Raw genomic sequence first — 22,787 nt, forward strand, 5'->3', positions numbered from 1 at the left:
CCCACAAGGGCTGACCCTGCCTTTCCCACCTTCAACTGTTCCATGTTGTGTGGGAAGGCCAGAAGAAGGTTTATTAAATCTACTTGTGTGAGCGATGCAGGGTTTTTGATGGCGGCGGGGGGGGGGGGGATGACTTATGAACACTTCCTTCAGACCTTCCTGTTCAACTCTGAAAGGTCAGAGGTGGTGCAGATGTGCATAGGCCTTGCTCTAACTTCCCCGCATACATTTCCCCTACATGAGTTGGGATAACCTGTTCCGGAATGATGCTAAATTTATCAACTGATCAGGCTTGGAGAAACCTTTGTCTCCATCTATGATCATCAGGAACGTTAACTGGGTACTTAAACCCAGTTTGCATTTTCTTTAAAAAATGAATGTGCATATGGAATTCACAGAATTCCATATTGGGTATTTGTAGATTTTGGATGGTTTGTCAGTGTAGCTTTGTGTGAATGACATATGGGAGAAGTGAATAGCTGTAGCTCCAGAAAGGGGAATAGATTGTTGTGATGAATGCACATGCTACTTTCCTTTAACCGAAGCCCCATCTGTCTAAATGAATTTGGTGTGATTGCTTCACAATAAATATACATGTGGATTTTATCATAAAAAACTATTTGTCTTCCTTTTCCCTCATGTCAGTATAGCATTTTTTACCATGTGTTTATGAAACCAAACTTTTCACTTTAAATGGAAGTGGAAGCTGCATGTTATTGCATACAAATTCCCTATCTGAAATCACTTATATTTAATTAGTCATTGGGGGACGGAATTGTATCGATGAGAGTGCTTCTGCTTGGAGGGAATTGCTATTCCTTCACTTCATTGAAATCAGCATTTTCTTCATTAAAATGCTGTGTGCCAAGTATCCCAGGACTCTTTCCACAGGGATATTTGTGAAGGAGATGTTGAGCTAGGTTGTTCTGAAAAACTCACTTAGCTTAGCAGTTTTCTCCTAATGAGAGTCCCTTTCCTTTTCAGATTCACAATAAGTTTGTATATTTTAAGGAAGCAAGTAGTTCTGGTAGGAGTGAGATAAAGCAGTTAGGTTATTATTCCAGTATTCAGCTTTTTTGGGGTGGGGGGGGGGGAGAATTCACATGGAACTAGGTGGCAAACAAAACTCGGTTGAGCTTTTCTGCCCTTCAGTGCACCTCTTCATATTTCTAAGTTCTTTATAAAATTAGATTATTATTATTATTATTTAAAAATTGTATTCTGCCCTATACCCACAGGTCTCAGGGTAGTTACAACATAAAATCACAATATAAAAATGCAAAATACTTAATAAAAACAAAAACAAAAGCAACCCAATAACCTGCCCCCCCCCCCCATTTTAAAAGGGCATTGAATGTCAATCAGCCAAAGTCCTGGTTAAAGAGAAACATTTTTGCCTGGTGCTTAAAGGTGTCTAATGTAGGTCTTTTTGTCCAGGACTGTACAGATGTTACCTTGAATGTGTGGAAGGAAGGACAGCATATGCTATCCTACCCTATCACACACAGGTTCAAAGTAACTTCTAAACAATTCAATGGACTGCTTTGTTCAGTTGTGTGTCTGTTGATGTTGAGACTTCTAGTTGGGGTCTTCAGAAACGTGACTTCAGATGATTCCTATATCAAAGTTTGAAGGTTTGGAAATGAATGGCAGGCTTGTGACATTTGAAGTAGGTTTATAACTAAATTTTTGGAGAGCAAGAACTAACTATAGTTTACCAATATTGAAGTAACCTGATTAGTGCCACACAGTGAAATCTTGCAGAGGAGGCATGCCTTCCCACTTGACTTAGGATTTGTATCTCGAGCAGATGCCTAAATCTTGCCCCTCCCACGGTACATTGGTATCATGATTCACACCGTCACTAAAGAAAAAAATCATTAAAAAATCAGGTCTCCTCTGGGCCTGAGTCTTACATATAATCGAGTGCAGGAAATATCAGCCACAGTAACAAATGTAGTGCCCCACCCACTCTGGGTAGCTTCCAACACATACAGTATAAAAACATAATAAAATGTCAAACATTAAAAACTTCCTGATACAGGGCTGCTTTCAGATGTCTTCTAAAAGTTGTACAGTCATACCTCGGGTTAAATATGCTTCGAGTTGAGCGCATTCGAGTTGCGCTCCTGGGCAAACCGGAAGTAACGGAGCGCGTTACTTCTGGGTTTTGCCGCTTGCGCATGCGCAGACGTTCAAAATGATGTCACATGAATGAGCAGAAGCGACGCACAGAATGAGCAGAAGCGACGCAAAGCGACACACACATGCGCAGACGCACCATCGCTAGTTATGTTTACCTATAGATGTGAACGGGGCTCCAGAACAGATCCCGTTCGTATCTAGAGGTACCACTGTATAGTTATTTATCTCCTGCAAGAAGTGAGGTTACAGGAAACCAGGCACAGGGCCTTCTGGGCAGTGGTGCCCTCCTTGTGGAATGCCCTCCTATCAGATGCTTTAATGAGAAACTGTATGTGTTGGAAGCTGCCCAGAGTGCAATTGTTGTTGTTAGGACACAGTTTGGGTGGGCATGCATCATTTCCCATGTATTCACAGCCGCTAGAGGGCTGTGAAAATTTGTGTTCCTGACTTTTTAGACTCGTCTACTCCTGTACTATCTGAAACCAAAGGGGCACTTTGGTTGCCAGATGTGAAATATCTTGGTATTATTTTAAGCTCTCCCACCACACTACACACACACACACACACACACACACACACACACACTGCACATAGAATAAAATTGCATGATACTTAAGCATATGCCTGGTCCTTCTATTAAAGTAAAGGAGTTGGTTGTTGAGGATTAATATTCATGGAAGGAAATCTAGGTGCCCCATTGATCAACTAGCAAAAGTATTTTTCTTTCCTAGTAGTTTTCCTATCAAAGTTTTCTGAATTACTTAACCAGTCGTGTTTCTCGATTTATCTGTGTAATGGAAGCAGTATTGTGGGAGGGTGGATGAGAATTACACTTATTTCTTCTGGGACTTCATTAATTATCAGGATAAATCCATATTATTTTCATTAGGTTGTAGGGCTTAATACACCAAACTTAATGAAAGTTAAATGAGTTGTACATTTTGGACTCTTAAAAGAGAGTATTAACAGCATTAGGCATTTAAAATTAAGTATGTTGTGTTGTTCCAGATCAATTTAAAATGGAATTGCGGGAAGGTCTTTCCCATTTTACTACTTTGACACTCATAATAAACATCCTAAAAGCACATTGGCTCTGAAAAAGAATCCTAGAGTTAGATGAGTTTGAAGCTGAAATGCATTAATAAATTGAAACAAATGTAGCCATTTGCCTAGTAAACTGGAATCCATGTTTTTTTTATGACCCACCATACTCATTAAAGGTAGAATAAAATTAGTTAAATACAAACAGCAACCTCTTGTACTTCATGGGGTGAAAATAATCAAAGATAGTTGGGAAAGCTCTCTGTCACAAGCTTAGTCAATTTTAATTATCCAAATGTCATTCCCATAATTATCTTAATAGTTTTTTTTCTGATAAGCAGGGAGTTAGTTTTTGATATAATACTTTGCTGTACAGCTTTAAGTTAAAGAAAAGTTAAAGTTTATATCTCAAATGATATTGTGTGTAGATTTATATATCAAATGATATTGTGTATAGATAGTTTGTTTTAGGGTATTATGTATCCCCTGAGCTGAAGGAACACATTTTGAGCCCCTGCTACCTAAGGTATAGCTCTAAGAGAGGCAATGATGGTGGAAAAGTTTGTTTGGAGTGTCACTCGATATGTTTTGAGTCCTTATATTGTGCTTGGTCACTCCGAGTCTGCTGCGGACACCGTAGGTGCAATCCCTGTGACATAGAATCATAGAATCATAGAGTTGGAAGAGACCACAAGGGCCATCGACAAGCAGGAAACACCATCAGAGCACTCCTGACATATGGTTGTCAAGCCTCTGCTTAAAGACCTCCAAAGAAGGAGACTCCACCACACTCCTTGGCAGCAAATTCCACTGTCAAACTGATCTTACTGTCAGGAAGTTCTTCCTAATGTTTAGGCTCATGTTTAATATTCCCCAGTGTCTTTAGTTATTCTCATGCCCCTGCCCATTACCCACCCAATAGGAATAAGGGATGTGAATGACCCCCCCCCATCTTCACCCTATAGAAGCAGGCCCCATTATACTGCTGACGTGTCCATGATGCACCTTTCTCTACCTGCCTAACCATTGTGACTGCCCTCCCCTCCCTTGACAGATAGGAGCACATTTCACAACTCCATCATTCTGTGGTCCACATTTTTAATTTGCTAGTAGAAGTATGTGTATGGGATAGCATACATAATCTACATCTGTGTCACAGTTAAGAAAACAAATAATAAAAAAGCATGTACACCGACACATTTTAGAGCATTTATTACAAACAGCATTTTTGCTGCATCTGTTCATTTACATGTTTAGAAAGAGGCATTTTTACAGATAGGCACTGCAGCATTTTTAGGTACTCATGTGCATACAGTCCCCTCTGGTCATAAAACAAACCACATTGTGGTGTTGAGAAACAAACACATGCATTGTAGACCTAGAAAACTCAATTCTCCAATAAAATATTTATGGTGTCCCCACTTTGCTATGAACTCTATGTGCTTGCACCTTTTTAAAAAAGTTCATTGTGGTATACATGTCAAATTTATTCTATAAATATTGAGAAAATAACACCCTTAACTATCTTCTGAGTCAATTCGCAAAAGTTATGAGAAGCAATGAAAACTGAATATTTTAGTCACTTGTGCTTGTTTTTTCTGCTTCTTCATAATGTGCGAAGAGAGAGGACTTTAATATCTTGTTGCAATAGTGATGTATTTAAGGGTTGAGTACCATTTAAGTGTCTCTTGTCATTTTTAGGCTACTATGTGACAAACCAAGATTCTCAGTTACAATTTCAGCCTTTTTGAATCAAAGCAACATCTAACAGGCAGCTTAATGTATCTATAAAAGGAGCAGAAGGCCCATAAATGTAACATAGCACTCTCGCTCCCAGTTACTGATGTTTGTGCCCCATAATTTTATGCACTTCATTCACCAATATTTACTTTCATTTGAGGGTAGGTTAACAGCTTTGAGGGTGGGTTAAAGCCTCAGCACCTAGGACTTGCCGATCGAAAGGTCGGCGGTTCGAATCCCTGCAGCGGGGTGCGCTCCCGCTGCTCGGTCCCAGCGCCTGCCAACCTAGCAGTTCGAAAGCACCTCCGGGTGCAAGTAGATAAATAGGGACCGTTTACCAGCGGGAAAGGGGACGCAGGTGGCGCTGTGGGTTAAAGCCTAGGACTTGCCGATCGAAAGGTCGGCGGTTCGAATCCCTGCGGCGGGGTGCGCTCCCGCTGCTCGGTCCCAGCGCCTGCCAACCTAGCAGTTCGAAAGCACCTCCGGGTGCAAGTAGATAAATAGGGACCGCTTACCAGCGGGAAGGTAAACGGCGTTTCCGTGTGCGGCTCTGGCTCGCCAGATGCAGCTTTGTCACGCTGGCCACGTGACCCGGAAGTGTCTTCGGACAGCGCTGGCCCCTGGCCTCTTAAGTGAGATGGGCGCACAACCCCAGAGTCTGTCAAGACTGGCCCGTATGGGCAGGGGTACCTTTACCTTTACCTTACCAGCGGGAAGGTAAATGGCGTTTCCGTGTGCGGCTCTGGCTCGCCAGATGCAGCTTTGTCACGCTGGCCACGTGACCCGGAAGTGTCTCCGGACAGCGCTGGCCCCTGGCCTCTTAAGTGAGATGGGCGCACAACCCCAGAGTCTGTCAAGACTGGCCCGTATGGGCAGGGGTACCTTTACCTTTACCTTACCAGCGGGAAGGTAAATGGCGTTTCCGTGTGCGGCTCTGGCTCGCCAGATGCAGCTTTGTCACGCTGGCCACGTGACCCGGAAGTGTCTCCGGACAGCGCTGGCCCCTGGCCTCTTAAGTGAGATGGGCGCACAACCCCAGAGTCTGTCAAGACTGGCCCGTACGGGCAGGGGTACCTTTACCTTTACCTTTTAACAGCTTTCTGGGATGTTTTTAATCAACTAAGATGTCAGGTGTGATCCCCCACAGCTGCTAATGAGGATGAGCATTGAAACTGGATGAGATCTCCTCTCGCTATAGACACACGCACCATTTTAAAATGTGTTCTAGATAGTTAAACCAATTCAGAATCTTAATACAAGGTGCGCTGCCTACCCAAAGATCATAAAACAACTGCCCCGATCCACTTCTAAATATAGCCTCTGCTGTAATCAGGAGTGTGAAGGGGGCCAAATATTTAAACTACCCCATTCTGCGCACCCCACCTCCAGCCCCTTACCCCTTCCAGCTTTCTTTCCCCACCCCAAGCTTATCTTGCTGTGGTGACAGGCTATCAATCCTCCGTGGCCTCTTGAATACTGCAGTGGCAGCATCACATTGTGCTTCTTTAGAAAGCTTATTTTCCATGCTAGGAATTTAGGAACACTGTGGAACTATATTTTGTGCAATGCCTGGGATGCTGCCTCTGTAACATTAAGTACGGATGGAAAAGATGCAGAGGGACCGCTTCTCTGCTGCAGCCTTTGGGGAGATTTGTGGGAAAGAGGTGCCTCTAGTGGTGGGCTATGTGTTCCAGCAAATTCATGACCCAGGCCCATGAGTTTTTTGAGTTTGTGCTTTGTCTCAAAATGAATTCAGGGTGTGTTTGAACTAGTAAGTTTGCCATTTTAGGCCTCTGAATTCTGAACTTTAGTTTCATTGCAGGTTAGAGGCTAACCCAACTTACCAGCTGTCAACTGGCCAGCCATTACAACTCTCACTTACTGTCCTGTTCTGACTGGACCAACTGTTTGGCAGCCAGGTGCCCTCTATATATTTTGGATAAAATCTTGCATCAACCCCAGCTAGCACAGATGGCTGGGGTTGTCATTTAAAACATCTGGAGGGCATCAGAGCAGTTCATTTCTAACCTATTGATACTTCATTCTTACTTGTGGTGTCTCTGAAAGCCACGAGGAATTTGAGGAGGTTGCTTCTCTCCTAGTTATTTTGTTCATTTGTTTTTGTAGTGCATATATAAGAAGAATCAGGGGAGAGCCAGTTGAACATGTAGGGGTGTCAGGCTCTATGTCAGGAAGGGGCTGGACTAATATGTTAGCAGTAGACTGTCAGATGATCTCCTGAATTGTTTTCATTTCTAACAAGCAGCTCATTGTATGTGCCAGATGAAGGCCTGATCCACATTTCCCCCATGGATTTGAATTTCAACATGCGTAATATATTCCATCCTAAGGAAGCTGAATGTATTTTGTTAAAGATGCAAAATGAAAAGGGATGGCTCCTGGGAGAGCTTTTGCAACTTCTTTGGCCGCTGCTGACATTTTCCAAAAGCAGCAGATGGAGGAAGTTTAAGTGACTCTTGCTTCTGGGTCATATCTGAAGGGGGAGATGTGCCCCCTTCTCTGGAGATGTGCTTCTCCTGCTTGGGAGACAACTTTCATTCTCCACCCCCACCCCCACCATGCCATAAAGTGTTGTGTAAAGCAATCTTATTGCTTCTGCAAAACAGCCACAATAGCCCTTAATTTCAACTTGAATTTCACACAGCTATGTTACTTTACCATTATGGACAATCTAGATTTGATTGAGTAATGGTTTTTTCCGAAGCTTCTTTTGTTTAATGTTAACTACCATGTACAGGTTAGATGACCCAAGGTGTGTGGTTTCTTTCCCCATATCATTTTTGGAAAAGAAGCTCCTTTTTGTTGCAGCCTCTGAGATGTGATCTACTCATAATGCAAGCACAATCACACACACACACGCACACATCCACACCCTGCTATTTATGCACATTTAAATGTATCAGCATCTACCTAATATAAAAATTAAAATAAGTTATTACTGAATACTAATCTGCAAAGTGCATATCAACATTGCAGTCCATATCTGAGCCTAAGGGAGCCCATTGGAACTTTCCACAGCCCTCTCCAGGCCGCATTACAAACACTTCCTGAAATGGGATGAAAAAGCCATGTCTGATATTTTTGTGCGAAGTTCAAATGTATGCATGATGAGAATAATGACCAGATGATAATATTTGGCAATAACAATTCTTGCAAGGCAGTAGCATGTTAATTTTAACACCCCTAGTGGGAGAGAGGGGTGTATAGGGTGATAGGGGAGGGCTAGTACCTCTGGACTAAGGTATGCCATGCTCCTTCTGGAGTAGTCTGTCCACCTTTGGTCCCTACCTTGCATTCAGCTCTCACCTTTGGCTCCTCGAATCTGTAAGCATGGAGCAGTGGCCACACCTCAGGAACAGCTTAGGAGAAGGAAAACTCTGATCCTAAGTCCTGTTGTCTGGCTGGCCCAGGGCCTCCATACACACTGGCCAGGCTTGCACCCCAGGGAGGTCAGTTTGGTGCTGCGAATGCAGTCGTTTGACTTCAACCCCAGAGGTGCACTCCACTGTCTCTTGAGACTGATGGATGCCAACAACAGTAGAGGGAGAAAGATCTTGTGTCTCTCAGTTGCCTCAAACTGTAAATTAGCTTTGCATAGATGTTGCAGACAGCACCCTTGTGTTTCTTGACCTTTGACCCCACAGTTAGCATCTCCCCAGCCCTCACTTGTATTGTACATATATGGCAACTGATTATACTTTTAATATATCTGATGACTAGCCAATGAAAAGCTGATGCCACAAATCTGTTAGTTTAAGGTGCCCCAAGCTTTGTTTCTCTTGTTTCTTGTATTCTGCCTACTAAGTAATTTATGTATTTTGCCTAAGGATGGAGACAGACCTTGTATTTCCAGAGATGGACGATTGGCCACTGTTATGCTTCTTGTTCTAGCAGGCCTTGGTGCAACATAACATCTATATGAACATCACTTCGAACGTTTGCTACGCTTCTAGCATACCATCTTAAGACTGTGACCAAATGCAGTCTTCAGCTTTCTGGCTTCAACATCAGCAAAACAAAAATTTTAGCACCAAATTAGTCTGCTTACCATAAAGCCTACTGAAGAGTTCTAGAGAACTCAAAAGCTTGCACATTATTTTGTGATATTTTGATTAGCCCAATAAAGGAATTGCTGTAATGTGGACTTTCGCACAATAGCCTGTTTCTTGGTGTAGCAACTTGATGCAACTCATTTGGAATTTAGTTCTCTTAATTGTGGTTGTAGTATTTGCTGTTAACATGGGTTTTGAGACACCCTTGATTAAAATAAATCCTATTTGTGCTTAATAGCTTTTGTTTAATATTTGAATAGTTTAATTCATTAAGAGCACATTAAAAACAGAGTATTTTAACTCTCACTATTTTATTTGAAATGGAGATAGGACACGGGCTTGTATCCATCGTCTACAGGAGCAGAAAACAGGTCATGCAACCAGTATATTTCTCTACAAAAAGGGTACCTCCTGACCCATCCAGGATCTCCCCTGGACTTTCCCCATCAGTTTTGGGTTGTTGTTGTTGTTGTTTTGCTTTTCTGCTACATTCATTTCCCATCACATTTATAGTATTTGAATATTATATATATGCTTGTGTGTGTGTATATATATGGTGCTTTTTTCTAAAAAATGTTTAGGGGTACTCTCATTTTGACTCAAGAAAATCAGCATTTTATAGTTCAAATCGGGAAAAATAAATACAATGAATGGACAAAAATACAAAGATTCACAAAATGTTTAGGAGTATGCGTAGCCACAGAAAAAGCACTGTATGAAAATACTTTTAACTACCTTTCACCAAAGGGGAAAGAGCAGTAGACAACAGTTTGAAGGTTGTTTTTTAAATAAAATAAAATAAATCCACACAACACAAACAGTTTAAAATCAACAAATGAGCATAACAAAAGGCAACAATGCCAAAACACAAAATAAAATCAACCCAGAAGATGAAAAGACAATTCCCAACAAATTTGTTGGAGTAATATGTATAATAATCATGTATGGTAAGTTGCTGCTGCTCTTATTTTTATTTGCTCATAAAATGCCCAAGCTTTTCTAAGTGCTGTACACACATTGAAAGATAAAACAGGCTTAGAGTGATACAAAAGGAAAAAGGGAGGAAGAAGGTGGTTAATGGCTCCTTATTGCAGACAAGTGAGGGGAGCTGAATCTGAGAGGCGTCAAGTAGGGAGTTCATGCCTGAGGGTCATTTTAAACCTTTTAGAATTACCACCACCATTTTTAAAAATTAAACATAGATGCCATCTTTGTTTTCACTGATTTGATTGATTGGTGCAGGTGCTACTTAATTCTTCCTATCGTAGGTTGAGAGAGAGGCTAGGTGCCTTCTGCAGCAGAATGCAAAAGTGTTTGTAGGTAATAAGCATAGTCATTACTTGAAAATGTAACGCTTATCCTGCTTTTTGGTTCCCCACTCCGTGCTTCAGTTTATCATGAGAATATTTTGTTCCATTATCGTAGGATGGAAATGAAATTATTTGGTTAAAATAACTGCCAGTAAGATAAGCAGTGCTGCCATCTCACTATGGATAGTCACTGAAATATTAAGCAGAAACTATCTTGTTTCCTCTGCCTATATTTTTAATCGTGCAATCTGGCTCATTGCTTAATGTGTGCAAACACTTCTGTGGGTATTCTGGATTGGGTAGGGTTTTATTGGTTGGGGGGGGGATACTTTGATGAAAGACACTTAATTTTATGACAAACAGTGAAATGACAGTTGATTTTAACTTGGTGAAGAATACATCTATGCTAACCTGCCCAGTTAGAGTTCTGAATTATTGGAACTGCCAGAAGTGACACTGGGGTGATTCGTACAGTGTGGATGAATGTTGATTCAACCCATCAATTGAGGTGGGTAGTCCAAAACATTAGGGGAGCATCAGGTTGGCAAAACGAGCAATACATGCCTCTAACTTGGAACCCAAACAATAATAATGTTGACTGTTCTTCCCAGTTAATTATTTTGTTCATTTTTTTAATTATAAAAAATAAGATCCTTCTCATTCAAATAAGCTTCACTTCATGTGAGTTTCCATTCCCAAGTGTGGGGCAAGGGTGAGAATTGCAGGTGCCAGTCTTTTGGGGCAAGTGAACCATAAGCTTGGAAGTGTGGGATGGTGCCACTCCAGTGAGCCCTGTGATACGTAAGCAGTCCTTCGCCCCAGTGCCTTTGGGGGCTTTGCTGTCAGGAGTCTCAGGCAGGAGTGCACACTGGAGATTATATTGGCCAGGTGTGTGGGGCCATGCAGCATCACAATCGGCATTCCCACACATTATGCTTGTGCTGGAGTGTTGCTAACCCTGTTTTACATCAGAGGGAACCAATAGTCCATTCATATGTGGCTCTTGGACTGATTTCAAAAGCCCTCTCTGCAAGTAGTTCAAACTTGTAGCAAAAGGAATCTGTCCACTAGGAGCTAAAGGGGTGACAGAAAGAGGGGGACGGTTGCAGAATAAGATGCCTACTTGCATGCAGCACCTGACAGATCACCCTCAGTGTAATTCAGCCCTTGCAGAGAAAGGTTTGCCACCTGTGTTCTATAGTGAGTCTAGGTACCCATCTTTCCTCTCTAAACAGTGGAGATCTGGCTCTTTCTAGTATTCGTTGCAGTGTTCTATGTAACCTGAAAGCTTGTGTCCTTTTTCCATCAAATTATTTTTGCAAATAAAGACACCTTTCACTGAGTGTAGAGGGGAAATGTTAATACTAAGAGGTACAAAAAAGAAGATACTGTAACAGTTTACAAATGCGGTCACAAGGAGACAGTTATAAGTAATTCTCAACTTTTCATATTAACCGATTTGGCGGGGGGGGGGGGCTGGAGTTTTGATTTCCTTCCTGACAGGTGCTTTTTTGTGTTGCATTTCCTTGAGAAATTAAATGTTTCCCTCTCTCCTCTCCTCTAGGGCGATCTTTCTGCTGTTAAGCACTTACTGAAAAGTGGAGCAGATCCCAATGTTAAAGACTATGCTGGATGGACTCCACTGGTATATATCAAGTTTTCTAAACATGTTCATTCTTTTTCATTCTGCGCCACTTTCCTTCTCTCTCTCTCTCTCTGTTGCATTTCAAATGGAAAAAGTGGCTTTCAAATGACAATGCCTTGGCTGGTATGATTTCCCAGGAAAAAATCATGCTGAAGCTTTGCTGGATTTTAATTCAGTACTCCAGTAAACCAGCAGTTTGGGATATGAGGCAGCAGGCTCATTGGTTTTAGAATAGCATGGTTCCCATAGTTCACAGCCAGAGTCCCATGGATATACCAATCTCTGGTGTAGCCAGACGCTTTGGATGGATAGGGGACCCGCAAAGATGAAGACGTTCATTCATGTGAGGCTTCGTGTGTGTTGGCTACACATCAGTTCCCCTTCAAAACTAGCGTACAGAGATTCCCTGCTCTGCAATTTGTTGTTCCATAAGCTTTCCCAGACTATGGTCCACTTCATGAGATGGACCAACGGGGCTAGTGGGCTCTAGTTTGCAAAGGGTCATGTCACGGTAAAGGCTTTATAACCGTCTGTTTCCTACTACAGTAGTCTTTGTTGTGTTTGGTGTAAGAGATTACAGTAGACTAGCTTTCTAGAACTTCGAGTCATGGGTAGCCCATCTGGTACTCCCATCAGCTGCACTACCCTAATGAATGGTCAGTTGTGATGGGAATTGTAAGCCAGCAACAGCTGAAAGGTATTATGTTGGCATCAAAGGGAGAGCTTAAGTAAAAAGTACTTGGTCCTAGGAAACACAGTGTTGAGAACAGTATCTACAAAGGATGTACTGATGGTTTTCGTTAACAACACATGCTGTTGTTATGTTTTCAGATTTTCCTTGTACTGGAAACAATTTTAAAAGGAGATTCTCAGAATTCTTGCAGATATGGCTGGTTGCTGTAAATACACTCAGTCATCAAGGACAGGGAATAGGCCAGTTTGGACATGATTATATCCAGTGTTTTATTATGTACCTGAGCCGATGGATTTCTGTGCTCCCCAGTTAGAGAGGAGTTCACAAGCTTTTAATTTCCAATGTCAGTTAACCACAGTTTAACATTAAGTTGTCATTAATCGTAATTGTGGCTAGTTAAAACAATCTGGTCTCGTGGGTTTGAGGTTGGCTAATTTAACCTAGTTAAAGACTAGCTGCAGTTGTCTTGATTCAGATGTAACACTTAAGTGTGGAAGGGCAAGCTTCCAAACCTCCTCCTCCTCCTCCTAGCCATGCCAGAGGAAGAAGGAAGTAGAGAACAGGCGAGTCTGAAGGTCACTGCATCTCATTTCTCATAACAAGAAGCCATGGTTTATCATTAACATCCAAACGAGGCCAATGTCTGTGACAGCTGATATACTTTTGTATTGCAGTTTCAAACTCAAGGGAAATTGAGTTTAGAAGTAGTCTGTGTTCATCATTGCTAGCTGTAAAAATCCATTTATGATGGATGTTGTATTAAAATGACTTCATTTTTACTGCCAGACTGAGCTCGTTCACATACCATTCCCATCATTTATGTAACAAAGATTCCTAAAATCGATGACCTTTAATTGTTGTAAGCTTCTTTGAGAGTAAATGTAGTGATTTTTAAAAAAATTCCTTTGAGCAATTCTCATGCATTGTCATGGAGATCAAGACTCACTTTTTAATAATGCAGGTTCTTAATGCTTTCTTCTGTGTTTTCCTCTTATCCAATTCAACACTTAGCATGAAGCTTGTAATCATGGACATAAGGAGGTCGTGGAGTTGTTGCTACAACATGGGGCACTCTTGAATGCGGCTGGGTATCAAAATGATTTGCCGCTTCACGATGCTGTCAAGAATGGACATACAAGTATTGTTGAACTGCTGCTTCTGCATGGAGCTTCTCGAAATGTAGTGTGAGTACATGAGAAATGGATTTATCTCTGTATTTTCAAATGAATGACTGGAGGCATATCATTAGCTCCTGGTGTTCAGGAATCTTGGGGAACCTACCACCTTTATTCTGAAGTGGTAAGCATGACTGAAGTGCACTGCTTCATCCTGCAGGTAGAATGTTTTCCCCTCTAATTAAAAAAAATCCTATACATAGTAAGCCAGGGAGAAAACTAGGCTTAGAACAATGCCGTCATCCCCACCTCAGATTCAGGTAGGTGGTCTTGTTGGTCTGACGCAATTGGAAAAAATTTAAAAAATTGTCCAGTAGCACCTTAGAGACCAACTAAATTTGTTCTGGGTATAAGCTTTCATGTGCATGCACACTTCTTCAGATACACTGAAAGAGAAGTCACCAGACCCTTATGTGACCCAGACATCGTGGGTGAGATTCAGCTAACAAATCCTGGTAGCAGCAAGTGCAAGGACTTCCACTAACACAACAGGGCTCTCCTCCTCCCATGCCATCTGAAATTTGTTCAGGGGTGTGTGCCAAGAGAACCCCAGAAGAGCGCACAGGGGGAGGTGAGAGGGGATTGTTCCATCTGGCAAGCTGAATTCCTCCCCTCACTTTCTGTGTGGTGGGAATTTGTATGGAGGGACATCTCATCATGTGGACACTCGGCTGTAGTCTGAAAGTGTATAGCCAAGTCACAGGCTTACCCCTTCAGGGAAGAAAAACCTGACAGGAAGTTGACTTGCTGGAAGCTTCCCAGGGACCTTTGTCATGTTATTAGTTTTGCTTGCTTTATCCCACTCTTCACCTGGAGAAAAAAAGGCTCCTGGAGTGACTTACAGAGGTCAGAAAAAAGACAATCCCTGCTCTCCTCAGACCTGCAATCTGAAAGACATAACACAGAAAGAAAAGGTATGGGGAGAGATGAGGAGGGAAAGCAAACTCCCTTTCTTCAAAGGGAGATGAAAGATCTGATGGAGGGGTTCTGTTTCGTTTCTCTTCCTTAAACTTAGAAAGCCCCAAATGTCTTGCACCTTAATATTGCTTCTTACCTGTCCCTGTTGAGGAACAATATGCTACTTCAGCCTGCCTGTGCTGTCATCAGGCTCCCTGCATCTGCAAGTGCCTGCACCACCAGAGCCAGGCTCTTCAAATAGCAATCTAGCTATTTTAAGAATATCAGGCCTTCAGGTACCTTTTAAAAATGTGTTTGTGCTTTTCTAGTGTGTTTATATAAATTCTTAGTACTTCTGTATGCTTCTTCATTTCTGATTGTGGTGAACACTGTGCCTGAGAAATGTTTCAAATGCAGGTTTTGAAGTGACTTCTCTTTGTGGTCGCCTCTTGGTGTCAATGACCAGCCTGCATTTGATAGCGCCGCCCCCCCCCCCAAGACCTAATTTCTCATTAGTGGTCAGGAAATAATGCCTCCTAAATGCCATATGTAAGTGATAAAGAGCATATATATATATATATATATATATATATATATATATATATATATATATATATATGCTTTCGTAGATTTTCACGGGTACAGGAATGCAGGTTTTGGTGTCCTCGGGTGTCTTCCCGTGTAAAAGTTGGGGTGTCTATGCGACGTTTCGACGAGGTCTCACTCGTCATCTTCAGGCTGGTGCTTTCGGCTTCTTGTTACTGGAACAGAGCAGGATCTCAGTGTTTGAGTTCCTATAAATACTGTTGAGGGGGTGTGGTGTATAGCCTCCAATGTTCTGGGCAGAGAGGAAGTTCCCAGGCTAGTGTGCCTTTTCTTCTTTTGTTCCTTAATTACTTGAGGGATATCTTGAGTGATTTCTTGAGTGATATCCTGAGTACCACTTAGGTGGGTCATTAGGTACACGGGAAGACACCCGAGGACACCAAAACCTGCATTCCTGTACCCGTGAAAATCTACGAAAGCATATATATATATATATATATATATATATATATATATATATATATATATATATATATGCAGGTTTTGGTGTCCTCGGGTGTCTTCCCGTGTAAAAGTTGGGGTGTCTAGGCGACGTTTCGACGAGGTCTCACTCGTCATCCTCAGGCTGGTGCTTTCGGCTTCTTGTTACTGGAACAGAGCAGGATCTCAGTGTTTGAGTTCCTATAAATACTGTTGAGGGGGTGTGGTGTATAGCCTCCAATGTTCTGGGCAGAGAGGAAGTTCCCAGGCTAGTGTGCCTTTTCTTCTTTTGTTCCTTAATTACTTGAGGGATATCTTGAGTGATTTCTTGAGTGATATCCTGAGTACCACTTAGGTGGGTCATTAGGTGTGGATTAGTTGCTAAAGTCTTTGTGTCTTGACCTCTTGAACTTTGTGAAGAGTTTTTCTGAGAAGATGGCTGTACTGCACTTAGTTGTGCTCCGGCTTGGCTTCGTGTATAGGGGCGAGCTGTGGTTTTGTGGCCTGTGTCAGCCAGATCTGTGTAGGGATTGCAGGGGGGTGCAGCATCCGGAGGTGCCACCATGGTTTGGCTACTGGATGGTGTCTGTAATTTATCTGTGGAGAGGGTCTGGGTTTGGGTCTGGTGTGGTTGATTGGTGATAGCGTTCTGTGTGCCTCTGGATCTGGTGTCAGTTTTTGTGGGGAGGGCTAATTTCCAGATGTCTGGCAAGCGGGATGTGTCGTCACGCTTGTTCATGTTGTGAGGGTGTTTCTCTATCTCGATGGCTTCCATGATTATTCTCTTGTGGTGATGTTCCATGTTAAAGAGCAATTTGGAATCTGCAAAATTAATTTCGTGTCCTGTTTCTTTCATGTGTTGGAAAAGAGAGGAAGTTTTTTCTTCTTTTTTGACGGCATTCTTGTGTTCTGCGATACGTGCATTTATTCGTCTGTTTGTTTGTCCAATGTACATGGCTGGGCAATTTGTAATTTGGCCACACGGGAAGGAAAAACTGGATAGCTTCCTCACACATCTCAACAGCCTACACCCCAAAATACAATTCACTATGGAAATAGAAGCCAACAACCAACTTCCCTTCCTTGACGTCCTAATCTACAAAAAACCTGATGGCTCCCTAGGACACACTATCTACCGGAAAAAAACACACACCAACCGCTACTTACATGCACAATCACACCACCACCCTGCACAAATAAACTCCGTAGCCAAGACTCTCATCTCAAGAACCAAACGCCTGGCTGACAAAGACCACTTGACAACTGAGTTACAGAATCTCTCAAATGTGTTAATTGCCAATGGATACCAGCAAAACAGGGTTACGAAGCTAATCCAAAAAGAAACACCCCCCAAAAACCAAGACACAGAAGAAAACAATGGCATGGCCCTCCTTCCTTATATCAAGGGCACTACAGATAAAATTAGCAAAATCCTCCATAAACACAATATCAAAACAGCCTTTTGCACCAACCAAAAAATAGCCAATATCCTCAGAAACCCCAAGGATAAAATCCAGTTGGAAAACCAAGGGGTCTATGAAATACCCTGCAAAGTCTGCCCAGCCACGTACATTGGACAAACAAACAGACGAATAAATGCACGTATCGCAGAACACAAGAATGCCGTCAAAAAAGAAGAAAAAACTTCCTCTCTTTTCCAACACATGAAAGAAACAGGACACGAAATTAATTTTGCAGATTCCAAATTGCTCTTTAACATGGAACATCACCACAAGAGAATAATCATGGAAGCCATCGAGATAGAGAAACACCCTCACAACATGAACAAGCGTGACGACACATCCCGCTTGCCAGACATCTGGAAATTAGCCCTCCCCACAAAAACTGACACCAGATCCAGAGGCACACAGAACGCTATCACCAATCAACCACACCAGACCCAAACCCAGACCCTCTCCACAGATAAATTACAGACACCATCCAGTAGCCAAACCATGGTGGCACCTCCGGATGCTGCACCCCCCTGCAATCCCTACACAGATCTGGCTGACACAGGCCACAAAACCACAGCTCGCCCCTATACACGAAGCCAAGCCAGAGCACAACTAAGTGCAGTACAGCCATCTTCTCAGAAAAACTCTTCACAAAGTTCAAGAGGTCAAGACACAAAGACTTTAGCAACTAATCCACACCTAATGACCCACCTAAGTGGTACTCAGGATATCACTCAAGAAATCACTCAAGATATCCCTCAAGTAATTAAGGAACAAAAGAAGAAAAGGCACACTAGCCTGGGAACTTCCTCTCTGCCCAGAACATTGGAGGCTATACACCACACCCCCTCAACAGTATTTATAGGAACTCAAACACTGAGATCCTGCTCTGTTCCAGTAACAAGAAGCCGAAAGCACCAGCCTGAAGATGACGAGTGAGACCTCGTCGAAACGTCGCCTAGACACCCCAACTTTTACACGGGAAGACACCCGAGGACACCAAAACCTGCATATATATATATATATATACACACCGTATTTTTCGCACCATAGGACACACTTTTTCCCCTCCAAAAATGAAGGGGAAATGTGTGTGCGTCCTATGGTGCGAATGCAGGCTTTCGCTGAAGCCTGCAGAGGGAGAGGGGTCGGTGCGCACCGACCCCTCACGCTCTCCAGGCTTCGCACACCTCTCCGCAAGCAGCGGGAGCCCAGCGCTGGGCTCCCGCTGCTTGCGGAGACTTGCCTGCATGCCGAAGCCTGCGCGCGCTGAGCTCAGCGCGCCCAGGCTTCGCAGACCTCTCCGCAAACAGCGGGAGCGCTCCCGCTGCTTGCGGAGAGTTGCCAGCATGCCGAAGCCTGCGCGCGCTGAGCTCAGCGCGCCCAGGCTTCGCGGACCTCTCCGCAAGCAGCGGGAGCGCTCCCAGGCTTCGCGGACCTCTCCGCAAACAGCGGGAGCGCTCCCGCTGCTTGTGGAGACTTGCCTGCATGCTGAAGCCTGCGCGGGCTGAGCTCAGCGGACCTCTCCGCAAGCGGCGGGAGTGCTCCCATGGCTTGCAGAGAGCTGCCTGTTTGGGGGCTGGGGTCGGGGGAAGCTCGAGCCCTATTTTCCCCCCTTTATTTCCCCTCCAAAAAACTGGGTGCGCCCTATGGTCCGGTGCGCCCTATGGTGCGAAAAATACGGTATATATATTGGCCAATAACTAGTAGAGAAGATAGGAAGAAAACAGAGCACATAAAACACATTATAATACATTAAGTTTACTATTAATTGAAGAGTTAAAACAATGTAAAATACTAAAATACATATATTAAAATGGTATAATTATATAAAAATGTTAAACTAGCATGCTTGGTGGCTAGTTTCCCAAATAGTTGAAGTCACCTGTACTACTTCTGAAACTGGCCCTAAGACCTTTAGAAGTATGTATTTATTGGTTTGGGATTTACTGATAGAAGGCTGTGTGTTTGTGGGTGTGGGTGTGTTTATGCGTGCACATAGATATGTATTTGAAATACAATTTTAGGTCTGAAAATAATTTTAACACAAACGATAGGAATTGCAACATTACAGTAGCGACATAGAAAGTACGTAGGTTGAGAGGTTAAAACGAGTTCTCTGAGTACAAGACCACTTTCAGTTTGCACCCCTTGGAACAGCAACCCTTGGTGCCATTAGCCTAAAACCGGGGGAAGCAGATTGTGATTTATTCAAAGTAAGGTAATAAAAAAAAAGGGTGCTAGGTATGTCTAAACTCTCTGATATACCTAAAGTAGCTCTCTGGATCCCAACCAGTATAATAACTTGCATGCTTATATAGGCTTTAAGCACGTGCATCTTGTTTTCCATGAGGAAAACCAAAATGTCGATTCGGGAACTTAAATGAAGAGAGCAAAGATTAATTCCCCACCCCCACCCCAAAAAAATCTTATTCTGTAAGAAAATGCCAGAAGGCAGATACACTCATACCTCGGGTTACAGACACTTCAGGTTGCGTTTTTTTGGGTTACAGATGTGCTGAAACCCGGAAGTACCGGAACAAGTTACTTCCGGGTTTCGGTAGTCGCGCATGCGCAGAAGCAGTGCTGTGGGTTGCGAATGCTGCGGGTTGCGAACGTGCATCCCGCACGGATCACATTCGCAACCTGAGCATCCACTGTAATGTATGTTTCTCTGGAAATTGTCAAGTTTTAGTAACTGCTTTCCTAGTTTTTTAACCTTTTCTCCATTTAGCAGAGATGTGAAGCTACAAATAGAAAATATTATATGGACCAGTGGACCTATTAATTGCCCTGTTGGCCTAGTTAATTTTTTTAAAGTTAATCTCCTGCACATAGCTAATTCATATTTTATAACTGGATTTTTTTTTATGTGTTTGCTCCCTTGAATTTCCTGTCTGTCTTGCTTCACAGCCAGCCAAGTGACGTGAAAAATTAGCTCTCTGCATTTGCAATTTCAGTTGCTCATAAAGGCTTTCACTCAGATGGACTCTCTTGCCAGTTTTTCCCCATGCACAATAAGTTTAACAATGGTAAAAGCTGTCTTGTTCCCTTTTTTCTGCGTAGAATAATGGCTTCCATCCAATGCAAGTTTGAATTTGAACACAGTCGAGTTGTTGGGAGCATTTGTTTAGGACCAGATAGTGCTTTTTACAACAAATCTGAAGAAGGAACCTCTTCCCTTTGCTTGGAAACTTTTTGACAATCCTTACTTGTCTTTTTCACTTGACTGTACCTTGCGATTCCATATATCATTTGGCCACAGTTTCTATCCCCTTATGGCCATGGACTTTTATCTGCTTGTGGCATAGCTGCTACGGAGTTACTATTGTGTGGAATGGGGAAGTATTTTCTGCAAAGTGGTTCATATGTGGTGTGAGTCCATTTAAATCCAGCCAGTGAAATCCCATGAAAACTGGAAAATAAAATGGTGGCCCGGTTCAACTCTGTTCAGTCTGCCCCTAACCTTAGTGTTGTGAGATCATTTTGTCATCTGAATGATCATTCATAGATCCCTACCTATAAATTGCTGTGCTTCAAAGCGGGGTGGCTGGTTGGGTTCTTTCTGACGTAACAAAATCAATGAACTTGTCCAGCAAATGTTTTATTCATAGTTCTTAAAGTTGCTGCTAGTTAATAATATTCATATTTTACCTTCAGTCATAGGCAATACATGCCTTCCATGGCAGCTTTGTTGACTTCTCACTCACAATGCTATTTTAAAAATGCGGCTCTGAACTGCAATACAAAAATCGAACACCAGAGATTCTCCTAGCTTAAGGGGCTACCTTTAGCATTGGCCAATGCTAGGTTTTTATTAGGAAATATATACAAGATATTTCACGTAGTAAGTTCACTTTGTGCCTAATTCCTCATGTAATTACATAAAATTATCCTTAATTGCTAAACTGAGGGTTGAACTGAACACCTCATTCTTTACCGAATAACAATATCCTACCATCTAGGCAATGTAATCTTCCTTGTTGGCCTTGTGTCCTTTTCATCTTACATAGATTACTGAGTCTTCATCAATTCTGTAGTCTTATAGGACACAGTTGTTGATAATAAATGTTTTAGAATGATTTCCAAGTTGAAGCAGACTTCATTCCATTGATGTAAACAGGTCTGCTCTGAGTATGATCAACACTGCATATTATACTTAAATAAATATAAATATAAATATTAAAGCATGGCTTTGATATTGTGTGTTTGCCTGCTCCTTGCTCCCCTGCCATGACAACTATGTGAGGTATGGTAAGCTGTGTGTGTGACTGGCCCAAAGTCACCCAATGAGTGACTGGGGATTTGAACCTGGATCTCCTCAGCACCTTGACCACTGCACCACACTGATTCCCTTAATTCTTCTCTTACTACTTTTTACAAAATATTTTGCACGATTTAAATAAATCTGACAAATATACCTTCAACGGCTTGAGCACCAGAGCCTGCCTGTAATCTGGGAGCATGGGCATAATTCTGCTTGTGGGGTCCATAGTGATTCAGAGTATGATCCGAAGGCACATGAGGCTGCTACCTTGCTGAAGCTAAGCAGTTGTGGGTCTGGTCAGTACCTGGATGGATGGCCGCTCTGTATGCTGCTTTGGGTTCCAAGGTGGAAGAAATAAAATAAAATGCAAAATGGGTGGTGTTTACTTGGTAAGTGTCTGGATCAAAATGTCTACTTAGACAAGTGTTTCTCAAACTGTTGTTGGACCACAACTCCCATCATCCCTAGCTAGCAGGATCAGTGGTCAGGGATGATTGGAACTATAATGCAACAGCAGCTGGGGACCCAAGTTTGAGAAACACTGAGCATCTGTGGATGCTGCAGCACCCCTGCAGGTGAAAGTATATAGAATCACAGAACTGATCCTTTTGGCCTTGTCCTCAGTGGGAGCTGCTTTCTGAAGCTTCAGAGCCAGTGTGGTGTAGTGGTTAAGAGCGGTGGACTCGTAATCTGGTGAACTGGGTTTGCTTCCCTGCTCCTCCACCTGCAGCTGCTGGGTGACCTTGGGCCAGTCACACTTCTCTGAAGTCTCTCAGCCCCACTCACCTCACAGAGTGTTTGTTGTGGGGGAGGAAGGGAAAGGAGAATGTTAGCCACTTTGAGACTCCTTAGGGTAATGATAAAGCGGGATATCAAATCCAAACTCCTCCTTCAGGCCCCTCCTCCAGCTGCTCTGCGAGAGACTATTAACAGGAGATGTTAGGGATTAAACCCTTCTGAGCTGTGGTCTCTTCCTTCACATGTCAGGGATGGTGTTAAGCCAGTGCTCTTATATGTAAACTAATATTTGCTTTCTCTTCTGGGTATGTCATCTGAAGTCTATTATAGCACTTGATGTTAAATATAGCCCCTAAATTAAAGTGAGGCCAAATGACTGTGCTGGTGATTTATACTGAAATAGAGGCAACACGGTAGTCCTTAGTGGTTTGAAACTCCCAAGAGTGAAAAGGATTTTAAGCACTGCTGTTTTCATCAGACGCATTTATAATATAACCTGCTCCCGTCTTACTGATGTCACTGGAGGCTGGCAACGCTGTGAAATGAGATGTGAGCCAAGTCCTAAGTAAAATTGTTAAGCAG

The 22,787-nt window shown here is 42.7% G+C and overlaps 1 protein-coding gene across 1 annotated transcript in view; it reads left to right on the forward strand.

The window, feature by feature from the left end:
- The window catches only part of BARD1 (BRCA1 associated RING domain 1), a 57,725-nt gene that overhangs the window by 20,149 nt on the left and 14,789 nt on the right, over positions 1–22,787 (forward strand). The window contains 2 exon segments of the mRNA XM_081917834.1: positions 11,874–11,954; positions 13,660–13,832. Of these exon segments, the coding sequence (XP_081773960.1) occupies positions 11,874–11,954; positions 13,660–13,832 (254 nt within the window).

The sequence above is a fragment of the Podarcis melisellensis genome (assembly GCF_964234715.1).
Source record: "Podarcis melisellensis genome assembly, chromosome: 1".
In the NCBI taxonomy this organism is placed as follows: Eukaryota; Metazoa; Chordata; class Lepidosauria; order Squamata; family Lacertidae; genus Podarcis; species Podarcis melisellensis.